Source organism: Molossus molossus, unplaced genomic scaffold (genome assembly GCF_014108415.1).
Source record: "Molossus molossus isolate mMolMol1 unplaced genomic scaffold, mMolMol1.p scaffold_m16_p_19, whole genome shotgun sequence".
NCBI lineage: Eukaryota > Metazoa > Chordata > Mammalia > Chiroptera > Molossidae > Molossus > Molossus molossus.
In genome coordinates this window covers 4,520,227-4,546,837 of record NW_023425354.1, presented here as the reverse complement: position 1 = coordinate 4,546,837, position 26,611 = coordinate 4,520,227, and the positions used below count along the sequence as shown (strand labels likewise).

At 49.7% G+C, this 26,611-nt stretch overlaps 2 protein-coding genes across 2 annotated transcripts; both read left to right on the top strand.

Moving 5' to 3' along the window:
* Positions 1 to 37: 37 nt before the first annotated feature.
* Positions 38 to 22,345, top strand: TEN1 (TEN1 subunit of CST complex). Its single transcript, XM_036268346.1, has 4 exons — positions 38 to 275; positions 7,093 to 7,227; positions 10,250 to 10,407; positions 21,975 to 22,345. The coding sequence occupies exons 2-4, from the start codon at positions 7,136 to 7,138 to the stop codon at positions 22,094 to 22,096; spliced, it is 372 nt and encodes a 123-aa protein (XP_036124239.1). The 5' UTR covers positions 38 to 275; positions 7,093 to 7,135; the 3' UTR covers positions 22,097 to 22,345.
* A 1,045-nt stretch (positions 22,346 to 23,390) lies between these two features.
* Positions 23,391 to 26,207, top strand: CDK3 (cyclin dependent kinase 3). Its single transcript, XM_036268693.1, has 7 exons — positions 23,391 to 23,529; positions 23,812 to 23,889; positions 23,967 to 24,087; positions 24,182 to 24,352; positions 24,444 to 24,545; positions 24,815 to 25,018; positions 26,082 to 26,207. The coding sequence occupies exons 1-7, from the start codon at positions 23,414 to 23,416 to the stop codon at positions 26,205 to 26,207; spliced, it is 918 nt and encodes a 305-aa protein (XP_036124586.1). The 5' UTR covers positions 23,391 to 23,413.
* Positions 26,208 to 26,611: the final 404 nt, after the last annotated feature.

The window sequence follows — 26,611 nt, the reverse complement described above, 5'->3', positions numbered from 1 at the left end:
GCCCCGCCCCCGGCCCGCCCCTTCTTCGCCACCGCCCTCGGCGCGTGACCACCCTTAGCCAAGGGGAGGCGGCGCCGGCGTGGTCCCGTGACGAGGGCCAGCCACCGGGAGGACGAGTCCCCCAGCTCTCGGCCAGGGGAGCCCCAGAGCGGACCCCGGTACAACAGGGAAGAGACCCCGGAAGCAGCTCAAGGAATTGCCCAGGGGGAGGGGGAAGCGAAGCACGCTCGGTACCGCCCCTCCCACATCACGTGACCGCCGAGATTTCCAGACAGGTTGGCTGCGGGCTTGGGAGGGGGCGGGACAACAAGGCGGAGGAGGACTGCGCCTGCTCCTTGGGCCTCGCCCGCCTTGCCGCTTCCGGTCCGCTCGCAAAGGCCTTCGCGGAAAAGGGCGGGGAAGGAGACTCAAGGTCCTGGGGATGATGAGCCCCTGGGCTTCGTGCAGCTGTTAGGGGAAGTTGTCGGATTCCTGTCCTAGAATAGGACCGGGAAAAAAGTACCACTGGAGAGAGGCTCCAGTTTGCTGCCAGAGGCGTAGGCGGCGTTGAGCTGGGTGTGGGATGGTGGGCGCGGGCTTGGAATGAGACCCAGCCAGCCCTGTCCTGGGCTATCTTGGAATTTCACAATTATCGTCGTCATCAAAGTTGTAAATGCACACGTTTTAAAAACAGTACAGGAGGATTTGTAACGAAAAGCACAAGTTCCCCATCAGAAGCAGCCACTTTTACTAATCAGTTGTGCTTGTAGTTCTGATTCTTAAAAAATTGATACGTAAAATACTTAAATGCTGTTTCTTGTTTGTTTTTTACTTTATGCCATGATGATGAAGATACAGCACTCTGCACCATCCCCTTTCTACCTCCCTAATTTACCTTTATAACTTGAATTAACATACTTAATCCCCTGTGTTGTTTTAATGTAAGAAAGGGCCAAACCTGTAGAGAATTTTTATGAGTTTGTTTAAGCCAAACTGAGGACATATTTGGGAAAGTCAGATCTCAGATGCTCTGGAGAATAACAGTTTTGCAGCTTCTTTTAAGCATTTGAAATTAAGAAGAAAATGTAAGGAAGATTACAAGGAAGTGGGAAAAAATAATGGGGTATATAGGATAGTTATCAACATTATGTGCTTTCTTGAGGGGGGTTTTGCTTATTTCAAGGGTGTGTTAACTTAGAGGCACAAGAGCAATGGACAGGGCTGGCTTAAAACCTTCTACTGAAGAAGTCATAGGCCTGGAATGTGACTACCCACTATGATGACCTGCCCGGTTAGTTATTTATGATCAGCCTACATGGTGAGGTTAACTTTTCATAGAACCTTTTTTTTTTTTTTCCTGTCCACAAAACTATACATTTAATACTCTGTTCCTTCCAGTACTGGGAGTAGGGTAAGAGGAGTTAGGAAGCACCAAAAAATTAATTAAGATTAATAGTGTTTTAATGCAACATTTAAAAAAATTAATGCAAGAAAATCCACAATGAACAAAATACCAAAATTTTAGATAAATATAAGATCATGATTACTCATTGTTCCTTTTGTCTCAAGCTCCACTGTACCTGGGGAAGGCATTATTACTGATGCTATTTTTAATGCCCCCGGACATTAAATATTATTTATTTTGGCTACTGTGGAATTATGCGGAATCCTGCCCTCATGGAGCTGATAGTCTAGTGGGAGGCATAGACGTTAAACTAGTCAACAAATAACTATTTGAAATTCTATTACTTAGTAGACTACAATGAAGAAAATAAATCAGTGTGAGGGGATAGAGTGATTGGGGTGTAGAGAATGCTATTTTAGCTGTGATGGACAGAGAAGGCCTCCTGGAGGAAGAGGTAGAGGAACTGGGAACTGGGGCCTAAGTGCAGGGAGCCAGCAATGGGAAGGTCTGGGGAAGACTGTTCAAGTCTGAGAAGAAGCAAGTGTGCAGGTCCTGATGAGGGTGAGCTAGAGGGAGGGTGGTGGCAAACAAGGGCAGAAAGGTGGGCCAGGCACCAGGTGGCATTATGGGCCAGTGTAGAGACTTTGAATTTAATAGTTATGATGCCTTTAATATATTTTCAATGAAGTTATGAGATTTGATTTACATTGTAAGACGTCTTATTATGGAAAATTTTAAACCCTTACAAATAATATAAATACTGGTACTCTCCCTCTTGGGGAGCATGCCAACCCCTTTCCCTTCTTCTCCCAGGCCAGTTACCTTTGTCTTTCTTTCTCTTAAGCTCCAACGACCCTTCTTTTGCTTCTATAACTTGTATAACTTCTATGACTTGTTTCCAGAGCCTGTGCTACCCAGCTGGCTCACTTCTAACTGTAAATTTTCTAAATAAACTTTATATAATTTTTTAAAAAATGTTTAATACTTTTAATATATATCTTTAAACTACTTTTAACATAATCACAATACCATTATCACACTCACTCACAAAAATTTCTTATTGTCATCACAGATCCAATTAAGATCCAAATTTGCCTATTTCATAAAAAACTTATCTATAGTTGTTCTGTTCAAATCCGGGTCCACACATTGTAGTTGGTTGATATGAATTGTAAGCTTCTTTTAGTGTAAAGGTTATATTACCCTACACATTATTTTTCTCTTCAAGTCAATTGCTGAAAAATCTAGGCCATTTTTTAAAAATATGTTTTTATTGAATTTTTAGAGAGAGAAGAAGGGAGAGAAATAGAAACATCGATGTGAGAGAGAAACATCTATGGGCTGCCTCCTGCACACCCCCACTGGGGATTGAGCCCACAACCCGGGCCTGTGCCTGACTAGGAATCAAACTGGGACCTCTCAGTCCATGGGACAGCACTCTATCCACTGAGCCACACCAACCAGGCTAGGCAATTTTTTTTTTTAATCCTCACCAGAGGATATTTTTCCATTGATTTTCAGATAGAGTTGGGGGATGGGAGAGAAAGAAACATTAATGTGAGTGAGACACATTGCACAGTGATTGATTGTCTCCAACACGACCCCAACCAAGGCCAGGGATCAAACTGCAACCGAGGTACATGCCTTTGACTGGAATCGAACCCACAACTCTTTGGTTCGAGGGCTGACGCTCTAATTGCTGAGCCATACTGGCAAGAGCATGGCTAGGCCATTAAAAAAAATTATTTTTTTTCTTTATTTTGAGAGAGAGAGGAAATAAGAAGGAAAGAAAGATAGAAACATCGATGAGAGAGAACATTGACTGGCCGCCTCCTCCATGCCCCCCACTAGGGATTTGGCCCACAGCCTGGGGATGTGCCCTGACTGGGAATCAAACTGGCAATATCTTGGTGCATGGGTCGATGCTCAACCACTGAACCACAGCAGCTGGGGTAGGCCATTTTTTAATGAGAATTTCCCACAATCTGGGTTTTTTCATCACTGTGATACCTTTAACATGTTCCTCTGATTCTGTGTTTTCTGCAAGCTGTTAGTTAGGTCTAAGGCTTTATTAGATTCAGACTTGAGGTTTTGGCAAAAAAGCATTCCTTATGCCATATTTTCTATTTTAAAATATCACTTGGGCCCCAGCCGGTGTAGCTCAGTGGTTGAGCGTCAACCCAGGTGACAAGAGCTCGCCAGTTTGATTCCTGGTCAGGGCACATGCCCAGGTTGTGGGCCCAATCTCCAGTGGGGGGCATGCAGGAGGCAGCCAATCGATGTTCTCTCTCATCCATGTTTTTATCTCTCTCTTCCCTCTCCCTTCCTCTCTCTGTGATCAATAAAAGGGAAAAAAAAGAATGACTGCTGAACTTGAGCAGATGGAAGACAGTGGTGCTATCAGGGGTGGGGGTGGGGCAGGGGCTTGGAGATGGCATTGAAGCCATGGGACTTGGTTCTGGTTAAAAACATGTTTCCTGCCCTGGCCAGTTTGACTCAGTGGTAGAGCGTCGGCCCACAGATCAATGAGTCTCGGGTTTGATTCCAGACAAGGGCACGTACCTTGGTTGGGATTCTCCCGGCCCTGGTCAGGGTTGTGTGGAAGGCAACCTGTCAGTGTGTCCCTCTCATGTGGATTTTTCTCTCTGTCTTCCTTTCCCTCCTTCTCTCTCCCTCCCACTCTATCTGAAGATAAATAGAAAAATATCCTTGGGTGAGGATTTAAAAAAAACAACAAAAAAACAAACAAACCATAAAAACCCATCATCCCCCACCCTATGCCTATTTCCTTTCCCCCCAAGGACCCACCTAAATACTTACATGGACAAAGAAAACAGGAGAACAAATTAAGGGAATTTAACATTGATACAATGCTATTACTATCTCATTACAAACCTCTTCATGGATTTACAGTCATCCAATAATATCTTTTATCATCATCTTTTCTCCCAACCAAGATCCAGTCCAGGAGGAGTTGCATTTGGTTGTGTGGTTTGCTGGGGCTGCTGTAACAAAACCTCCCAGACTGGGCAGCGGAAAGACAAATGTATTGTCTCCCAGTCTGGAGGTGAAATCCAGTATCAAGATGTGGTTCCTTCTGCGGCCGGGGTGGGGGGGGTCTGCTTCTGGTGGTTGCTGGCAATCTTTGGGGTTCCTTGGCTTGTATACACATCACCCCGACCTCTGCTTTTATCTTCATGTGGCCGCCTCCCAGCGTGCGTGTCTGTCTTTGCGTCTAAACATTCTCCTTTTTATTTTCATTAAAAAAAAAATCTTCACCTGAGGATATTTTTCCATTTATCTTCAGATAGGGTGGTAGTTAGGGACACACACACACACACAGAAACGTTGATGTGAGAGAGACGCATTGATTGGTTGCCTCCCGCACAACCCCGACCAGGGCGGGGTGCCAAACCCAAACTGAGGTATGTGCCCTTGAGCAGAATTGAACCTGTGACTCTGGTCCGAGGGTCAACACTCTAACTGCTGAGCCAAACCAGCCAGGGCAAACATTCTCTTTTTTAAATTTTTTATCCTCACCCAAAGACATTTTTGCATTTATCTTCAGATAGAGCAGGAGGGAGAGAGGGAGGAAGAGAGAGAGAGAAACATAACTGGAGCAGTTTCTTTGTCTTCTGTGACTGACACTTTTGAAGTGAATAAGCCAATGGCTTTGTAGAATGTCCCTCAGTTCTGATTCGTCTGATATTTCTTCATGATTAGAATCAGATTAGGCCTTTTTGGGCAGGAATACCACAAAAACGACTTTCTGTCTCAGTGCATCATACCCAGGAGGTGGGTAAAGGTTGTATTTGCTAAGTTTCTTTGCTGAAGTGGACCGTTTTGCTCTTTGTAATGAATAAGTGATCCGTGGGGAGCTGTGTGAACATCCTGTGTCTCATCAGACTTGTACCCAGCACCTTTAGCATCCATGGATGATTCTCTAAATACATTTTCCTCTGGTGATTGGAAAACTCTTAAAGACATGGTAAAATCATCATTCTATTTGGTTACTGTGGGATTCATTTAGTTGAGCTTACATGTAACATTTGTAGTCCCCACATGCTAGAACCTCATGAGGCCCTAGTTCCAATCACGTGGTGTAACTCCACTTTTCATGTTGAAGAATTCTAACTTCTGAAACATCAATGAGTTGCTTCTGGGTTGGTGAACATGTGGAGATGTGGGTGAAAGGTGCCCTCACAGGGCGTGGAAGCACCCCACCCTTCCCACGCACCTTGCCCTGTGCTCTCCCGGGCTGGTCCTGAGTTATATCCTTGCCTAATAGACCAGTAATGGAATCAAATTGTGGATTCTTGTCATCAGGAAACAAACCCAAAGCTGATACAAGTTATGATGAATTTGGTTACAGGTGTTACTTCTCTGACCTTAAATCCTACTACAGAAATCTTGGCAATTGCTTCAGAAGAAAAGAAAGAAGTAGTCAGATTGGTTCACCATCCTTTCTGTACAGTATTTTAGAACTTCCCAGTCCTTGCAAAGGAGAATGCTCCTCTCGTTCCTACCAGGGATCCTTCTCCCAGAAGTGCCTTGGGGAATGAAAAGGGCCCTTAATCACAGGTGCACCAATACTCAGACTTCTAGGGAGGTTAGTAGGAATCCAGGTGAGTCACAAGAGAAGTTCGTACTGATAGATCTTTTTTGTTTTTTTATCCTCACCAGAGGACACTTTTCCATTTTTTTGTTCAAGTAGAGTGGGAAAGAGAGAGAGGAAGAGAGAGAAACATAAATGTGAAAGGGACACATCGAGTGGCTGCCACCCGTGTGACCCAACCAGGGCCGGGGACAAACTGCAACCAAGGTACACGCCCTTAGCAGGAACTGAACCTGAGCCTCTCTGGACCTCAGGCCAACTCTCTAATCGCTGAGCCAAACCGGCCAGGACTGTCCTGATAGATCTCGGAAACTTCATTGACTGTGTGATAATATGTGGATAATGATTTATGGGGCCAGCTGTGCTTGTCTTGTTTTTTAATTCCTCACCTGAGGATATTTTTCCATTTGTGTTCAGATAGAGCAGGAGGGAGGGAGAGAGAAACATCACGTGAGAGGGACACATCAACCGGTTGCCTCCCGCACGACCTTGACCAGGGCTGGGGACAAACTGCAACCGAGGTACGTGCCCTTAGCGGGAACCGAACCCGGGTCTCTCCCGACTGCAGGCCGACGCTCTAACCGCTGAGCCCAACCGGCCAGGGCTAAAAACATATTTTAAATAAAAGTAAATCTAAAACTATTTGAAAATAAAATGTTTATTTAAAAAAACATGAAGACTCCCTTTCTGTACAACTATGAAAGAATGTCAGAATATAGTAGTAAAAAAGTCAGGATCCACAGCACACGGGAAATCACGCTGCGCTCCTTGGCCCATTGTCGTCTGTGCGTGTCTGCCCACGGCGGCCGCAGAGTGAGCAGTGTGACAGGTCGCAGACAGCTGCCTGCCCTGTGGCAGACCCTGTGTCTGCGGAGAAGGAAAGGGGCGGGTTGCCCAGGGGCTGGAGTGGGAGCAGGACTTCTCCACGCACAGCTTCTGTATGTTGTTAGGTTTTTCAAAATCTGGGTAGGCAGAACCTATCAAAAAGATGTGTTTTTTAATTTTTTAAACCACCACCCACTGGAACTAGCCCTTCAGATGTTGTGTCTCAGGCATCTGTTAATCTCCGCCTTGTTTCTGCTTGGTTTGTCAGACATCTTCAAAAATCCATCCCAAACCACTGGAGACAGGAGCCAATGACGCTGCCCAAACCTGGGATCTATTACTTCCCCTGGGAGGTCAGTGCCGGCCAAGTTCCCGATGGGGGCACACTGAGGACATTCGGCAGGTGAGAGTGGTGGTTTTTTCACAAGGTAGGGGAATGTTTAAGTAGCTCCCCCCGCAAAAAAAAACCAAAAACTATTAAAATAGTCTTATAATTTTGTTTAATTTTTGTTGTTGTTAAATTTTTTATTGATTGATTTTTTTTTTTTTTTTTTTGAGAGAGAGAGAGAGAAAGGAAGAGGAAGAGGTTGAGAGGGAGAGAGAGAAACATGGATTTGTTGTTCCACTTATTCATTGGTTGATTCTAATATATGCCCTGACTGGGGATCAAACCCACAATCTTGGTGTATCAGGATGATGCTTTAACCAACTGAGCTACCCGGCCAGGGCTTGTCTAATTATTTTTAAATGTTTTGTTTAAATTTTTTTTTCCTTTATTGATTTTTAGAGGGAGAGAGAGATAGAAACATCGATTAGAGAGAACATTGACTGGCCACCTCCAGCAGGCCCCCCCACTGGGGATCAGGCCCACAACCTGGGCATGTACCCTGACTGGGAATTGAACTGGTGACCTCTTCGTGCATGGGTCGATGCTCAACCACTGAGCAACACTGGCCGGGTTAATTATTTTTAAAATGCTAAAAACTTAATATGCATTCATTGTAAAAAATGTAGACAATCCACAGCCTGTGGACCAAGGGGTCGCAGGTTCGATTCCCGGTCAAGGGCATGTACCTGTGTTGCAGGTTTTTTTTGTTTGTTTGTTTGTTTTTGGTACATGCCCCTAGCGAGAACCGAACCCGGGACTCTCTGGTCTACAGGCCAACACTCCAACCGCTGAGCCAAACCAGCCAGGGCTGGGTTGCAGGTTTGATTCCCCGGCCCTGGTGAGGGGTTGTGTGGGAGGCAACCAATTGGTGTGTCTCTCTCACATCAGTATTTGTCTGTTTCTCCCTCTCTCCCTTCCATTCTGTCTAGAAAATAATGGAAAGATATCCTTGGGAAAGGATTATAATATATATATACATATATATATATATGTGTATATATATATATATATATATATGTATATATATATATATATATGATCCATAAACGTGTAAAGAAAGCAAGCAAAAATCACCTGTGATATCACTGTCTGAGCAACCATTGCTAATCTTTTGGTGATTATTTTACACACTTGTTCATGTGTGTGTGTATGTATATGTGGGTGGGTATATATACACTATATATATACACACACACACAAACACACACACACGTAGACATACATATATACTGTATGAGTCATGTATTGCCATGTAACAAATAACCCCAAAATTAGTGGCTTAAAATGATCACAAAAGCTTGTTATTTCTGCCCTGACCAGTGTGGCTTGGTTGAGTGTTGTCCTTGCACCTAAGGGTTGCAGGTTTGATTCCCAGTCAGGACACGTACCCAGGTTGTGGGTTCAATCCCCTGCAGGAGTACATATGGGAGGCAACCTATCGATGTTTCTCACATCAATGTTTCCTCCCTCTCCCTCTAGTACTAAAAAAAAGTCAATAAAACAAAACAAAGCAAAACAAAAACTTATTATTTCATAGTTACTGTGGGTCAGGAACTTGGGAGTAGATTAGCTGGGCCAACATCTGAAGGCTGGGCCAGCCCTGGGGGATCTGCTTCTTAGGTGACTCATTCACCTGTTTGGTGAGTTAGTGCTGGCTCCTGTAGGTAAGACTCAGTTCCTCGCCATGTAGGTTTCTCCTCAGGGCTGTTCGCAGGTCGTCATGAGACCACAGGTTTCCCTGGAATGAGTGATCCCACAGAGAGGACAGAGAGAAAGCCACAGTGCCTTCTATGACCTGAACTCAGAGGTCATTCTCGGGCATTTCTGCAGTATCCTGTCGGCTGCATGGGTCACTGCTAATAAGGGTGGTAGGGAACTACACCAGGGATGCACATGCCAGGAGACAAGAATCACTGGGGACTCTCTTGGAGACATATATGTCCATGTAGAGAGAAATATTTGAACCTAGATATGTATCGTTTATTATTTACTTACTTGTGTATGGTAGACCTAGTTCCATGCCATCACCACTTTAAATAGATCCATTTTATTTCATGGCATAGATATATCATAATTTATTTAACCATAGTCTGTTGACTTAACCAAAATCTATTAATTTTCGCCCTGGCCAGTTTGGCCCAGAGGTTAGAGCATCGGCCTGCGGTCCGGAGAGACCCACGTTCGGTTCCCGCTAAGGGCATGTACCTCGGTTGCAGTTTGTCCCCGGCCCTGGTTGGGTCGTGTGGGTGGCCCTTTCACGTCGATGTTTTTCTCTCTCTCTTCCTCTCACTCTATCTGAACAAAATATCGAAAAATGTACTCAGGTGAGGATAAAAAAAAAATCTATTGATTTTCTATGAAGGCATCATTGTAATGGAAGAAGGGATAGTCATCGCAGCCCATGTTGCTGAACGACGGATGTTTGTACACACACATTCGTTTATCCATTCAACAGAGTGCTACTGAGCTATGCGAAGGAACAGAGTACTGACTTACCCAGCGACGTCAGCAGATCTCAAAACCATTGCGCTGAGTGAAAGAAGCTAGGACCATGCCGCTAGAATTCCTCTCGTGTGAGATTGAGCAGGAAACTCCTCTGTAGAGGCCAAAAGCAAATCAGTCGTTGCCTGGGGTGGGAGATGGGGCAACTGACCTCAGAGGGGAACAAGGGAACTTTGGGGTGATAGAAATGTACTACGTTGCCCTGGCCCGTTTGGCTCAGCGGTGAGAGCATGGGCCTGCGGTCCAGAGAAATGAACTAAATGTTGCTGGGGTGGTGGTTACACCAAGTGTCTATATTTGTCAAGACTCACTAGAGAGGTTTTTTTGGGGGGACAGGTGCCTTTTAATGCATGTAATTTATACCTCAGCACTCTAGACTGGAAACAGTTTCTCTTATTTGTTGCTGCCATTTTGATGTTGTCTGATCCAAGTAAGGCTGACCATTTCCCCCTGGACTTACTGGTCTCCCCAAACCTTTGAAGCTGTGGTAGTTGTGTCAATGGAGAGAAACAATCACGCTTTTCCTGACTTCCAGGATGTGCCTCTACAACATGACCCAGTCCCGAGTGACCCTGACAGCCCAGCACGGGTCAGACCAGCACCAGATCCTCGTCTGCACCAAGTTGGTGGAGCCGTTCCAAGCCCAGGTGGGCTCCCTGTACATTGTCCTCGGGGAGCTGGAGCACCAGAAGGGTAAGGCCGGGCCTCACACCTGCTTTTCCACCCTGGGTCCTGCGTGGTGACTTGGTTAGGACTGGGCCTGGTTTCTCACCCAGTAGGGGTCCCTCACCGGGGTTAACATTCCTTCCAAACCAGCCCACAAGTGCAAGGACTCATGGGAAACTTGTGGCTGGGCTCAGAGCCAGTCTGCCACAGGGCACTGAGAAAGAGTATAGAGAAACCATTAATTTCTGAAGGCCTACAGCGTCCAGGCCTGGTACCAGATTTGCTTAAATCTTTTTTAATCTGTCTACCAGCCCTTCATCTGAGTCTTATTTATTTTTTAGTATTTTTTCTGTATTGATTTTAGAGCGAGAGGAAGTGAGAGGGAGAGAGAGAAACATCGATGAGGAGAACATCGATTGACCGCCTCCTGCATGCCCCCCACTGGGGATTGGGCCCACAACCTGGGCATGTGCTCTGACCAGGAATTGAACCGGAAACCTCTTGGTGCATGGGTTGACGCTCAACCATTGAGCCACCCCAGCCGGGCGAGCTGAGTCTTATTATTGCTGGTTCATAGATGAGAAAACCAAGGCTTAGAGAGAATGGGGTTGGAATAACCATCCTGAAACACAAGGGAAGGAATGAAGCAACCTGAAAGAATCTCTGGCATTGAGCCCTGGCCTGTTTGGCTCAGCAGTTAGAGTGTCAGCCTGCGGACCAAAGAGTCTCGGGTTTGATTCTGGTCAAGGACGCCCTGGCTGGTTTGGCTCAGCGGGTTAAAGCATTGGCTTGTGGTCCAGAGAGACCCAGGTTCGGTTCCCGCTAAGGGCATGTACCTTGGTTGTAGTTTGTCCCCAGCCCTGGTTGGATCGTGTGGGTGGCAACCACTTGATGTGTCCCTTTCACGTCGATGTTTCTCTCTCTCTCTCCTCCTCTGTCTCCCTCCTGCTCTATCTGAACAAAAAATGAAAAAATGTCCTCGGGTGATGATTCTGGTCAAGGACATGTACCTCAGTTGCGGTTCAACCCCTGGCCCTGGTTGGGGTCGTGCGGAAGGCAACTAATCAGTGTGACTGTTTCTCTCTCTCTCTCCCTCCCTACTTCCTTCTCACTCTATCTGAAAATCAATAGGAAAATATCCTTGGGTGAAGATTAAAAAGAATCCCTGGCATTGAGATTTGAGGTTGTCCTTTGAAACCTAGGTTCTCACATCTTTTGCCTCCTGTCTGGCTGTCCCTGTGCCATTTTCCTTCATATGGTTGATATCATATAATGTTGGATCTGGTCATTTTGGCTTAACATTATATCATAAGCATTTCTCATGTCTTCAAAATTTTTCTAGATATAGTGTTTAATGGCTATATAATATTGTATAGATTAGATGTGTGTCCTCGTTCACACAATTGCACATTTCTATTGTTTCTGGTTTTGCTCTTATAAATGAACTATACATTGATTATTGGTTAAACCAATGGTGGTATATTTAGTCAGTAGAATAGTATGCAGCCATCAAAAATGATGTTTCAGCCTGGTTGGTTTGCTTCAGCCAGTTAGAGTGCTGGCCCGGGGACCAAAGGGCATGTAACTGGGTTGCAGGTTTGATCCACAGTAGGGGGTGTGCAGGAGGTAGCCAATTGATGTTTCTCTCTCATATCGATGTTTCTATTTCTCTCTCCTTCTCTCTAAAAAAAGATCAATAAAAAAACATTTTAAAAAAAGTGATGTTGCAAACTTATATGAATTGACATAAAAAGATGTTCATATATGTTATTAAGAAAAAATTTATAAAACTATGTATTATATGATCCCATTTTTGGTTAAAATATTTTTACATAATTATAAATGTAAGTTTTTTACATTTCATACATAAAGTTTTGAAAGATTATTTACCAAAATGTTCATAGTTATTTCTGGGTGGTAGGATTGTGGAATTCTTTATAATTTTATTAGCATTTTACAATGAAAATGTATTGCTTTTCTAGCTAGAGGGGGGAAAAGTTTTTTTAAAAAATCTGTTTATCTAGATATATATTTAAAATGCTACAGTTCATATCCTTGTAGACTGATATTTGTCTTATTTTTCTGATTATTTCTTTAGGCTAGTTTCCTAAAAGTATTGCTACATTAAGAGATACGATCTTTTATGTTTCTTCATTTACACTACCAACTTAGTTTCCAAAAGTCACAGTGATTTTTTTTTCTTTAGTCCTCACCCGAGGACATTTTTTTTTTTGATATTTTGTCAGATAGAGTGGGAGGGAGAGAGAGAGAGAAACATCGACGTGAAAGGGACACATCGAGTGGTTGCCACCCACACGACCCAACCAGGGCCGGGAACAAATCGCAACCGAGGCACATGCCCTTAGCGGAACCGAACCCGGGTCTCTCCGGACTGCAGGCCGACGCTCTAACCGCTGAGCCAAACTGGCCAGGGCGATTTTTTTTTTCTTTATTGATTTTAGAGAGAGAGGAAGTGTGAGAGAGAGAGAGATAGAAACATCGATGAAAGAGAACATTGATTGGCTGCCTCCTGCATGCCCACTGGGGATCAGGCCCACAACCTGGACATGTGTCCCGACCGGGAATCAAACCGGTGACTTCTTGGTGCACAGGTCGACACTCAGCCACTGAGCGACACCGGCCGGACCACGGTGATTTTTAACTCTGGGTGAAATGCACTAGAAAAAAAAGGAATTAAGTGGTGCTTGCTTTTATTATATTAATAAAAGCTCATCTTTATTTGGACTTAAGCCTTAGCATTCACAGAGCTCCTTTCCGCACAACTGATTTGAGAGAGGTGTCGGGAGGAGAGATAGGAACGGGTACTGACGACTTTTGCGTGAAGGATTTTCACTTGGACCGGAGCCCAGACCACCTGAGGCTTTCTCCTGCCCTCCCAGACCAGTATGTCCTGGGAGCTCCGGGGAACTGACCGCCCGTGTCTGAAACTCTAAGGCCCGATTGCAGATATGGGACAGGGTCGAAACCAAGATGGGACAGCGGGCCAGGGCAAGGGAGGGCGGGACCTGGGACGGACATTTAGAATCATCTGTGGGAAGAAATATGAAAAAACTTTAAAGTGTAAATTCAACTCATATAATTTTTTTTTAATCCTCACCAGAGGACATGCTTAGAGAGAGGAAGGGAGGAGGAGAGAGAGAAAGGGAAAAAAAACAAAACATTGATGTGACAGACTGTCGATCGGTTGCCTTCTGACCGGGGACCAAACCCAAAACCCAGGTTATGTGCCCTGACCGGGAATCGAATCGGCAACTTTTTGGTAAGATGCTCCCACCAACTGAACCACACCGGCTGGGCCGATATAATTATTTTAATTTAATGTTTTCCTCTGAAACGTGCACAAATGTAGAATGGTAGAAATCACCTCCACACACCCATCACCCAGATTCAGCATGACCCACACTCCATTGTTCTGTGTCTCCGTGTCTGCATTTATTTACCTTGCTGGTGTATTTTTTTTCTTTTAAATCCTTACCTGAAGATAAATTTTTATTGATTAAAGAGAGAGAAACATCGATGTGAGAGAGAAACATCAATATGCCTCCCGTATGCGCCCCAACTGGGGATGGGATCTGCAACCTGGGCCTTGACTGGGAATCAAACCCACAACCTTTTGGTGTACAGGACGACACTCCAACCAACCAAGCCACCTGGCCAGGGCTTGCTGGTCTATTTTAAAGCAAATTTAAAACATTGTTTCATTTTACTCATAAATACCTCAGTATGTATCTCTAACACCACCACAACCACACCCAACAAAATTAATAACGGTTTCTTCATATAATCTAATACCTTATTCATGTTCACTTTTCCCCTGTTGCAAAAAAAAAAAAAGAGTTTTTACAAGGGGCTAGCTCAAATCAGGATCCCAGAGCCCATGCATTGCATTTGGATCACGTGTCCCAAGTCTCTGTTTATCTCTAACAGTTTTGTCTTCCTTTTTTCTTTCTTTAAAAAGAAGAACATTTATTGGAGAGCTTAGTCCTTTGTTCTATAGAGTTTACTGGGATCTGGAACTGGCTAGTTGTTCCCTCCGGTTGCCTTACTCGCGGCTGCGGCCTCCTTCCCTGGCATTTATCCTGCCGTTTTCTCTCTGGACCTGTTTCAGGGAAACCAAGTGATTGCTGAGGGAAAGGTCCTCTAGGGGAGAACCGCAGTGGCTAAGTGCAGGAGAAATCGTTACATTAGAAAGTCACCTCTCTCAAAGCCCTGCCGAAGGAATAAATCCAGGCCACGAGCATTGTCACCAGCTGCTAGATTCATTAGGCAAAGGCTGGTAGGGAACGGGGTAGTGCAGGGAGCGGGCCAGCGCCCGGGCCTGTCCGCCGTCCAGCCGTTCCCGAGGTGCAGTGATCAGCCGATGGATCACGCTCTGTGACGCAGCAGGAAGGCACACCGTGTGTCACTCTGAAGGCTTCCGGCCAAGACGAGAGAAGGTGAAGCTGAACGATCACAGATTGGACAACGTTCTTTATTTTATTTTATTTTGTATTTTTATTTTTTATCCTCACCCTAGGACACCTTTCCATTTTTTGTTCAGATAGAATGGGAGGGGGAGAGAGAGAGAAACATCGATGTGAAAGGGACACATTGAGCAGCTGCCACCCGCACGACCAACCAGGGCCGGGGACAACCTGCAACCAAGGTACATGCCCTTAGCGGGAACCGAACCCGGGTCTCTCTGGACCGCAGGCCGACGCTCTAACCGCTGAGCCAAACCGGCCAGGGCTTGGGCAGCATTCTTCCCGGGCTCTTGCTCGTTTACTGATTACAACATGACCTGTATTTTTCTTTTTTTATTTTATTTATTTAATTTTTAAATCTTTATTGTTGAATGTAGAATGTATTACAGATGTTCCACATTTTTCCCCCATTGACCCCCTCCTCCCCACTCCCGCCCCCCTCCCGCCCCCCTCCCGCCTTTTCCCACACTATTGTCTGTGTCCATTGGTTATGCATATAAGTTCTTTGGTTTATTTCTTCCCACCCCCCCCAACCCCTTTCCCTTTGAGGTTTGTCAGTCTAGCAATGAATTTGTACTTCTTAATCCCTTCACCTTTTTCACCCATTCCCCCAACCCCCCTCCCATCTGGCAACCAACAAAATGTTCTCTGTATCTATGAGAATGTTTTTGTTCTGCCTGTTCATTTTGTTTGTAGATTCCATTGTGGATAGATATGTATTCATTGCCATTTTGTTTGTTCATATATTTTATCTTTTTCTTCAAAAAGACCCTTCATCATTTCATATAATAACGGTTTGGTGGTGATGAACTCCTTTAACTTTTTCTTGTCTGGGAAACTCTTTATATGGCCATGGATTCTAAATGACAGGTTTGCAGGATAGAGTAATCTTGGTTGTAGGTTCTTGCTTTTCATCACTCTGAATATTTCTTGCCACTCCCTTCTGGCCTGCAAAGTTTCTTTTGAGAAATCAGCTGACAGCCTTATGCCTTATATTCCAAATCAATGGTTTGCTTCTTGGATTTACGTACTCTACTATTGAATCTTTGTAAATTATTCTTTATTTCAGTTAAAGCCTCCTTCGTTTCTAACTGTGCATCGATCATTTCTGACTGGTCCTTTTTTATGCTCTTGAGGCCCTCACTAAGTTCACTGAGGTTCTCACTCAGTTCATTGAGCATCCTTATAAGCAGTATTTTGAACTCAGCATCTGTTAGGTTGCTTATCTCCATTTTGCTTAGTTCTTTTATTGAGGTTTTGTTCTGTTCTTTCATTGGGACCTGTTTCTTTGTCTCCTCATTTTGGCTGCCTCCCTGTGTTTGTTTCTGTGTATTACTTAACAAGCGGTATGGGACTAGCTGAGACCAGATGCTGCTCGTTTGAAATAATTTAGGAAAAACCTGAAGCAGGATCCAAGACAGGCCAATCCTTTGGTTAAGCAAGTGCCAACAGCTTGGGTGGGCCTGAAAGTTGGGTGGGGCGGGGCCTCAGGGAGTCAGCAGGGCGGGGCTCCCAGTATGAGCCAGGTTGCTGGAGTCCCAGATATGACAGCTGTCTGCCGCCCCAGGGAAGGGCTCACCAAAGGAACAAAGGCCTCTGACAGCACGTTTGTCCCAGAGAAAGCCCTCTCTCCAGCCCTCACTCCAGTGCCAAACAGCTCAGTTCTTCCCTGTATGTCTCTGGCGCCCCTCGAGCTGCCTCCCCTCCAAGCTTAGAGGGAGAGAGTCCGATAAGTCCATGCGTGGGCCCTTTAGGGAGCTGCCTGGGGCTCCAGCTGCTTCAGCCTCCCTGAGCCTCAGTTCCCGCTGGTTTTTCCAGCCAGAAGTGATGGGGATTCTCTTCCTGACACTGGAACCCTGAGCGGGGCACCTGGTGTGGGACGGGGACCCCTCAGTCCTCAGGAAGGACCTTCCCAGCCGCGGGAGCCTCCTGATTTTTATCCGCCACACGTGGGTGTGGGACCAGCCCGTCCGCCCCTCCTACCAGTCTCGATGCAGCTTCTTTAATTCCGTAGTTGTAGGACTTCCATTCAGCTTGATTTCAGGCTGTTTTGAATGATGGTTGTTCTGTAGTTTAGTTGTAACTCGGATGTGGTTGTGGAAAGACAGATACTGCGCTTACCTACCCGCCGTCTTGACTGGACCTCCCTCTGTATTTTTCTTTAAAAAAATAACAAACTTTTTTTGTTTTGTTAAGGCAAGACACACACACACACACACACACACACACACTGATTTGTTCTATTTATGTATGCATTTACTAGTTGATTCTTGTGTGTGCTCTGACCAGGGATCGAACCGGCAGCCTTAGAGTATCCGGATGGACGACACTCTAATCAACTGAGCTACCTGGCCAGGACTTCTTTTTTTTTTTTTCCTCACCCGAGGACATTTTTTTTTCGATATTTTGTTCAGATAGAGTGAGAGGGAGAGAGAGAGAGAGAAACATCGATGTGAAAGCGACACATCGAGTGGTTGCCACCCACATGACCCAACCAGGGCTGGGGACAAACTGCAACCAAGGTACGTGCCCTTAGCGGGAACCGAACCCGGGTCTCTCCGGACCGCAGGCCGACGCTCTAACCGCTGAGCCAAACCGGCCAGGGCCAGGACTTCTTTTTTTCTCCTCACCTGAGGACACTTTTGTTCAGATAGAGTGGGAGGCAGAGAAAGGAACAGAGAGACAGAGAGAGAGAGAAAGAAACTTCGACATGAAAGGGCCACATCAAGTGGCTGCCTCCCCCATGACCCCAACCAGGGCTGGGGACAAATCACAACTGAGGTACGTGCCTTTGACCGGGATCGAACCCGCGACTCCTTGGTCCGTGGGCTGACGCTCTAACCGCCGAGCCGGTTTGGCCAGGGCTTTTCTCCTTTCTTTTTTGTTTTGTATCCAAAATGTGTTTATTGGGATGGTTCCCCCCTCGTCTTGACTCGAGGTGTGTTTCGGGCTGCTTCCTTCTGAGGGAGCACCCTTCTGTAAGCTCCGCTTGTCCTCCTGTTGGCTGACAGAACAGTGGAACAAGCAACACACAGAACTACCTTGTGTGCAGGGCTGAAGACGGTGGTCATCTTACAGCCCCCGGGCACTTTACATCCCTGAAGGAGGGATGAAGGCGATCCTTAGCAAGAGGCATGTTGTCGTGGGGGGTCGTCACCCCCAGAAGGGCGCTTTTCTCCTTTCTTAAGAAATGTTCCCCAAGTTTCTAAAAGTCACACATGCTCATCATTTGCAACTGACGCAAGGAAAGAAATCTGACAGGGAGGAGGGAGGAGGGAGGAGCAGAACGGCCGAGCATGGAGTGGCCGCACCACCCCCAGCCTGGGCGGAGGGGCCCTTCGGTCAGGTCCGAAGTCCTGTGGGGACACGAAGGTCAACCCACATGCTCCTGACCAGGTGCGCGGCTCTGAGGACACAGAAGAGGCTGCCTGAAGTCACCTGCCTGAAATGTTTACAGAGAGCTTGCTGAGGAGCTAGAAAGGCGAGGAGAAGCCAGCTCTGTGTGGAAACTTGCTGGCTGCGTTTCCTTCTTTGGGCACCACCCCAAGGCCCTTGGGCTTCCTGTCTGGGAACGAAGGTATTGGGGTGCAGCCTCTCCCCACTCTGCTGCAAGGTCGGAATCCCAGGCGGAAGGCGACTGTCCACAGCACAGCGCCGCCCGGACCTGTCACTGTGACCCCAGTAAATGCCACCCTCCTGGTTCGTTCCAGCTGACCACTGCGCCCTCCACGGTCCTCCTGCTGTGTCCTCTGGGACCCTTGCTACTCCTCTTCGTGCTCTCTCCTCATCCGGGCCTGCCTGAAACCTGGCTTGTGCCCAGGCCGCAGTTCCCCCCCCTCCCTCCCCCACGCAGGCCTGGTCAGTGTCCCAAGCACACACTGAGGAGGTGGGGCGAGTCCTGCTGGCTCCTCCGGCACCGGTTCTGCCACCCTGCGATCTGTCCCAGGACACCCACGGCCCCTCCCAGAGTGGCCCCACCCCTGCTACCCTGAAACAGCGCCAGCCCCGCCTCTGTGTCCCTCTGCCCTCCTCCCCCCTCTGTCCTGCGGACTTGGGACTCGTCTGTTGGTCCATCTTCTCTCCGGTTTGCCTCCCTGCCCCCCTGCTGGACCTTGCTACCATTTCACCATTTCAAGCACTTTCCTGGCCAAGTTTCAGCCCCTGGCTCCTCTCACTCCTACCCCACCCCCACCCTCCGGGCCCCACCCGCTGTAGGCGGAGAAAGGTCACAAAGCTCCCCGATTCCTGGCAAGATGCTTTCAAGGTCTCTTCTCTCACGGGGGTTCCCCGAGCTGCCTAGGAGTCCTCCCACGTTGCACACAGCTCTTTCAGGCGGTGCCCTGTTGCACGACACCCTCACCTCATCGCCTCCCCTGTCCCTTTGGGCACATTGCCTCACCACCTACGTCCCAGGTGAGGTGGGGGCGCAGCAGCAGTCCATCCTCCTAAAACCACCGTAGCTCCTTCCTCCAGTCGGACGGAGGGGTCCCTCCTGCCGAGGCGCAGCCCTGCGCGGGACGGTGCTCCCAGCCGAACCCTGCACCTGTGGCCACAGGTTCTTCCCTGTCAGTATTTAAAGCACTCGAGCTTCTTCCGTCTGGAAGCAATGGCAGTGATAGTCATTGACGCTGGGCAGCACAGGGGAGGCCCAGGGAGGCCTCAGCCCGCCCCGGGTCCTTGTCACGGCCCAGGAAGGAATTCAAGGGCATGACAAAGATTTATCAGTAGTACCCACTTGGGAAGTGAGAGCTGGGACCTCGGAGAACCAGACATGCCTGTGGGGTCTGGGGGAAAGGTTTTTATTCAGCACGGGCAGGGGTGGGGGATCGGGTGGCCCTCTGCTGCTGATGCTGGTGGGGTGGCTGACTGCCTGTGGCTCTTATCCTTGTCCCTCCCCTCCAGACATCTATTTGGGGGGGTCCTCTCAATGACAGGAAATACAAGAGAGGGGAACAGGTGGTCAGTGGAGGTCGAGGCTGTGATATTCCAGCCAAGACGGAGGAGGGGAGGGTAGAACTTGAGGCCTTTGCTCCCTGTTCTAACTTTCCCTCCTCAGTAACATTAATAATGTCATCTTCCGCTCGACATGCCTGTGACCCTCTTTCCCTTCACACACTTCCTAATGAAGGTCTGTCCTCCATTTCACCCCTCCCGTGTCTCCTGCTCACAACTGCACCCCGTGCATGGCCATTGCTCCTGCCCCCTGTCCCTCCTTTCTGCTCTAGGGTCTTTGTCTTTGCAAGAAGAGATTCCCCTAAAGGGCTGTTTCTCTAGCTGTCTTGTTCGTAACCCCTCTCTGCCGTCCCTGCAACTCTTCTTCAAACCCTGCTCTCTTCATGCCGTTAGCCTTTCGCAGATGGACTAACAGGTTTGTCCCTTGTGATACTCGTATTTTTGAAGCTCTCTCCATATCTCCTAGCTGTGTATTTTCATTCCCAGGGAGAAACGGCTTGTTCCACTCTACAAATCGAGGGGGAGGGCTTCCCCAGGGGGAGGGAAGGAGAGAGCTGACAGACGTTCACGTAAGGAAAGTGGAGAAACAAAGTGGATAACTGAGAAAACCTTCATACAGGCAGTTTGGAAGCATTTGAAGTAGGGTCCTATTTTGAGATTTTAAAAAAAGTTTATTGATTGATTTGAAAGAGAGAGAGGAAGGAGGAGAGAGAAACATCAATGTGTTGTTCCACTTACTTATGTGTTCATTGGTTGATTCTTGTATGTGCCCTGACCCGGGATTGAACCCGAAACCTTGGCCTATCGGGGCAATGATCTAACCAACTGAGCTCCTCGGCCAGGGCCCTGTTTGGGGATTTTTAACTGTGAGATAGACTCTCTGTTTTTGTCCTTGCTCTCCCTGCATCCCCCTGAACACATTCAGCTACTCTGTGAAAAGTTTCGAGCTACATGTGTCACAAGAAAAGGTCTGTCAGTGGCCTCTCAGCCCATGAGAAGTGTAGGCAAATACCTTGTTTGTTTGATCAGTCTAGCTAGCCCAGCTGGTTCTGGAGGCGGATAAGAATCAACAGTCTACACTGATGAATGGATCCAGGTATTGTTACAGCCTACTCCGCCCTAGGCCCTGCAGCCTCTGCAACCCTGCACGGGGCCAACAGATAATATCAGATAATATCGTGTAGGTGGAATCTGTAAGATATACCACTCTGAACTCTGCCCCCAGGCCGTGCTGTCAATAAAGTGGCCTAGACTAGACCGAGAGCAAGGCATAGGCTTTAACCAGAGAGCCTCTCTCTCTCTCTCTCAACTACATCAAAAGAAGACAGACACCGTGTCCTAGAACATTGAGTGTATTCATTGATTTGCTCAGAGAGCGGAAAGAACATGAGTGAAAAAAATAAAAGAAAAAACAATTAGGGCAAACCCCAGATGTCTTTTTCGTGTTTGCTGTCACTTAAACATTGACAAACCTTTTCTTTTCTTCTTCTTCTTTTTAAATGTTTGTATTGATTATTGAGAGAGGAAGGGAGAGAGATATAGAAACATCAATGTGAGAGAGAAACACTGATTTGCTGCATCCAGCCCCTACTGGGGATCCAGCCCGCAACCTGGGCATGTGATTCCCTGACTGGGAATCGAAGCCAGACTTCTCAGTCCGTGGAACCATGCTCAGTCCACGGAGCCACACCTGCCTGGTGACAATCCTTCTCAGTAGGTCACCACAGCATCTGCTAGGAGCCCCCTCTGTCCCTGGTCCACCCCTATAAGGCCAAACTCTCCCCTTGCATTTATTAAATACGGGGTTCTCTTTGTCCTGATTTCCAATGCCAGACGGTCCCAGGATGCCTTCTTTTGGTACAAATGGGAAACTGAGATGGTGATTGAGACCACTCCTCAAACCTAGGCATTTGGAACCTACAGTGAAGGCAGGAATTAAAATGACAAGGGAGGGAAGCAGAGGGAACGTCTCTCGGCCAGCTTCCCCAGAGAAGCGGGGTTTTAGGGCTACCCCCTAAGTTCCAGACAGGCGCCTGCCGTGCATGGCGGGGGCCCAAGGAGAAAACACCCCGGGCAAACCTCGGGACTGAGACAGGCGGAGGGGAAAGAGCTGGAATGCGCCAGCCCCGCTAGTGCCTCGGTGTTTGTGTATTTCAGATGGCGATTCCGTGGTGAAGGCCCGAGTGCTGACTTGTGTGGAAGGACTGAACCTTCCCCTGTTAGAACAAGCCATCGGGGAGCAGAGGAAGTACCAGCGGGAGAGGGGCAGCACCCAGTAGGAAAAGGCAGCTCCCGGGGACCCTCCCTCCCGGCAACCTGCTCCTGAGTCAAGCCCACTGGAGATGCCGGAGCTGCTACAGAGAAGCAGCAGGAACTTCCCCTGAGTGATGGCCTTTTCTGGAGCCGGAGAGAAGAGGGGAGGGCTTGTTAATTTGGGATTGCCCCAGAAATGACACCCTAGAGCACTGGTTTTCAACCTTCCTAATGCCGCGACCCTTTAATACAGTTCCGCATGTTGTGGTGACCCCCCAACCATAAAATTATTTTTGTTGTTACTTCATAACTGTAATTTTGCTACTGTTATGAATCGTCATTGGAAATGTGTTTTCCAATGGTCTTAGGCGACCCCTGTGAAAGGGCCATTCGATCCCAAAGAGGTCACAAGCCACAGGTTGAGAGCCGCTGCCCTAGAGAGTGGGCACCAATGCCCTGGCTGGTTTGGCTCAGCGGTTAGAGCATCGGCCTGCGGTCTGGAGAGTGGGCACCAAAGCCTGCCACGCCCTCCCCCAGGAGACCACTGGAAGCCAAGCTGTGGGGGCCCCCGAGGCTGTGGGCCTCGGTGAATAAAGGCCCCTCTGCAGGACCATGCGAGTGCGCACGTGGCGCAGCGCCGGCGGCGGCCGGGAGGGGGCGCTCGGGCCGGGTGCTTCGAGCCAGGCCCTTGTGGGGGGAAAGGCCCCTCTGCAGGACCATGCGAGTGCGCACGTGGCGCAGCGCCGGCGGCGGCCGGGAGGGGGCGCTCGGGCCGGGTGCTTCGAGCCAGGCCCTTGTGGGGGGAAAGGCCTCGCGGCAGGACCAGGCGAGTGCGCACGTGGCGCAGCGCCGGCGGCGGCCGGAGGGGGCGCCGTGGGGCGGGCAGCCGGCGCTGGGGAGGCCGCAGCCGCGCAGGTTCTGGTGATTTCTGGGCCGGGGGCCAGAGGGGAGAGGGCTGGGGACCCGAGGGCCCAGGTGGGGCCCGGGACTCAGGGGGGCCCGCCCCGCCGAGGTTCTGCCCTCAGAGGAGGCCGAGCGCCCCCAGACTGGCTGGTCCTCGGCCCTCGCGCAGGCAGGCTGTGCGGCCGAAGGCAGGGCTGTGGCTTGAGGACCCCTCCCTGACCCCTGGCTCCTGCCCGGAGCTGGCCTTGCTGCCCTCCGCTCCCCGGGCAGCCCCCAGAGCCGGCCTGGCTGGGGGGAGGCACGAGGAGTGCGGGGCCTCCTGCGCCCCGGAGCCCCGAGCCGGGCAGGAGGCCTCGCGGGACCAGCTCCCGGGGTGGGGGCGGGGCGGGCCGCGCGGGCGCTGGGCGAAGCCTGGGCCGTCTTCCCGCAGCTCTGCGGACATGGATGTGTTCCAGAAGGTGGAGAAGATCGGAGAGGGCACCTACGGGGTGGTGTATAAGGCCAAGAACAAGGAGACGGGGCAGCTCGTGGCCCTCAAGAAGATCAGGCTGGATTTGTGAGTGCTGGGGCGGCGCTGAGACCCCGCCGCCCCGTCCCTCTCATCTCAGGGTTTTACATTCAGTCCAGTTACACTGGGTGATCACAGAGGTGCAGCCCTCGCGTGTCCTCCCCCAGCCGGGCTCTGCCCCAGGCCTCGTGGTAACAGCGTGTCCTAGGGGCACAGCGGCCGGGCTGAGGGATGGGCCATCCGTATAGATAAGGAACGCGGGTGACTGCCCGCAGGGCGGAGCACCCTCCTGGCTCTCTGCCCCCACTGCTGTACCCTCCTTTCCTGCAGGGAGACCGAGGGGGTCCCCAGCACCGCCATCAGGGAGATCTCCCTGCTCAAAGAGCTTAAGCACCCCAACATTGTCAGGTGAGGTGGGGGAGGAGGCGGTGAAGCTGGGCCTGACCCAGTTCTGGAGCCGCGTCCTGACTGGTGTCCCTGCCCAGGCTGCTGGACGTGGTGCACAGCGAGAAGAAGCTGTACCTGGTGTTTGAGTTCCTCAGCCAGGATCTGAAGAAGTTCATGGACTCCACCCCAGTCTCTGAGCTCCCTCTGCACTTGGTCAAGGTACTGAGCGAAGGACGGAGGGGGAAGACCGGCTGACTCCTGCTGGCCAGCCCCACTTCGGCTCAGCCGGCCCCTCTCCCACTCACTGTTCCAGAGTTACCTCTTCCAGCTGCTGCAGGGGGTGAATTTCTGCCACTCGCACCGGGTCATCCACCGAGACCTGAAGCCCCAGAATCTGCTCATCAATGAGTTGGGTGCCATCAAGCTGGCTGACTTTGGACTGGCTCGAGCCTTTGGAGTGCCTCTGCGCACCTACACCCACGAGGCACCACGGGACAAGGGGCGAGCAGGGCAGCTGGAGGGAAGTCGCCTGTGCCCTCAGCTACCCGAATGACGCTGTTTTCTTGTCCGCACAGGTGGTGACACTCTGGTATCGTGCCCCTGAGATTCTCTTGGGCAGCAAGTTCTATTCGACAGCTGTAGACATCTGGAGCACTGGTTGCATCTTTGCAGAGATGGTAGAGAGGGGGACAGACATGGCCACAGGGAGGCCACAGGCAGGGTCCTACTGAAGTGGGGTGGGGAGACTCCGAGTCACCTGCTAGAGGTGTATTAAGGGACTGGCTAAAGGATTGAGGCTTTGGGCCTTGTTCCAAAAAGGCCAGGATTCTTAGCACAGCCCTGGGAGGAATCTTGAAGATGCCTCCCTGGTCTGGTCTCGTAACTAGTATTGGATTCTGAATGATAAGGGAGTGGACGCCACACCTTCTCCTTTTCCCCCTTCCAGGTGACCTGCAAGGCTCTGTTTCCTGGTGACTCTGAGATTGACCAGCTCTTTCGAATCTTTCGGACCCTGGGGACACCCTGTGAAGCCACGTGGCCAGGAGTCACCCAGCTGCCTGATTATAAGGGCAGCTTCCCCAAGTGGACCAGGAAGGGGCTGGAGGATGTTGTGCCCAATCTGGAGCCGGAGGGCAAGGACCTGCTCATGGTAGGTACAGGCAGGCGGCCAGGCGGGCAAGAAAGGCCGTCTAGCTCCAGCTACTGCTCCAACCAGAAGTGTCCCCTTTGTTAGCCTGTGTCGTATGCGATCCTGGCTCCTTCGGAGTCCACGCTGGTCTGTTTTCTGACCCCTGTGCACAACTGGCTTGTCTCTGTCCCATGCGTATTGATTGTCCCAGCTGGAGGCCTCTCCCGTGTAAGTCTAATGTCCACCGTGCCTGTTACAACATCTCTCTTCTAGTTCGCTGTTTATGCTGTAATTCTTGCCCTTTTTTCCTAAGCTGCCTTGTGTTTGTGGTCATTTCCCTGTGGTCGTTATTACCCTGTCTAAACTGGGGGCTTTTCCAAGCAGGGACCACGCCTCCTTCTGTGTCAGTATTCCCCCTCCTTCCGGTGGTTACTCCCCGCCCCCCAGGCTGTTCCCTGCTGCCTGGGCCCCTGCCACAGTCCTCACTTGCCTTTTCTGTTGCGCCATCTTGACCTCTTGGGCTGGCCCGGCCAGACTGTCTCGAAGGCCACTCGCTCTTGCCCACGAAGGCCTGGCAGCACATTTCTCCCTCTAACCTGGTGTTGGGTCAGGGGAAGGCCGGGCAGTGTTCTCATAGTCAGGCTCCATGTCCGGTTTTCAGAGGTCCGTGTGTTTACCGTCCCAGTGCAGCAGGAGGCCTGATTCCCAGCCCCTCCTCCTATGCTGGGAGCCAGGGCCCTTCCACAGCCGGGCTGGGACTAGGCACTGGGCATGCCTGCCCTGTACTTCCTGATACAGAGAGAGGTCCGTCTCAACTAGAAGTAGGCTGGGGCCTGGAAACCTCAGGAAGGAAGGGAGACTGACTCAGCAGGGCTGGACCAGAACTCGTTCTCGGTCTTCATATTCCAGGAGTGTCCCGAACTGGCCTGTGAGCTGGAGGTAGTGGCTGTGTGCAGTTCTGGGTCTGAAGGGAGCACTTTGGGGCTTGGGGCCCTCCAGCGGGGATTTACCTGGGAGGGTAATTCTTCTCCCCACCCTGGACACACCCCGCCCAATCTGTTTCCTCCTCCTCCTTCCTCCACAGCAACTCCTGCAGTACGACCCCGGCCAGCGGATCTCAGCCAAGGGCGCCCTTGCCCACCCGTACTTCTTGTCCACCCGGACCTCCCCGTCCCCCCATCAGTGTGTGCTGGAGCATTTTTGCCGCTGAGAACGTGTGAGGCCACCATGGCCTCCAAGTCTCTCTCCAGCTGCGGCCCCAGCTGCCTCCTTACTGGCTTCCCAAGAAAGAAAACGTGTCCGGGGACAGAGCAAAGCTCTCAGGAACTTGGCATCAGCCATCACAGGGCTGAGTTTGGGTTCGTCCTGCCAACAAGTTAGCAAGTTCCTGTGTTGTTTGTTGGGTTCGACGGTGCCATTTCAAGATGGGGGCACAGAAGGGCTGTGTTAGACCCTGGGTCTGCTGGGGAACAGGAAGCTGCCGGGGCTGCTGCTGCTGAGGGCCGTGCTGTCCTCCACCTCCCTCCACCTCCGGTGCCCAGCCCTCAGGGCTGAGCCAGACCCTGCGGGAAAAGGTGCCCCCTGCTGGCCTTTTTGGATTTAAAATGTTTTAGG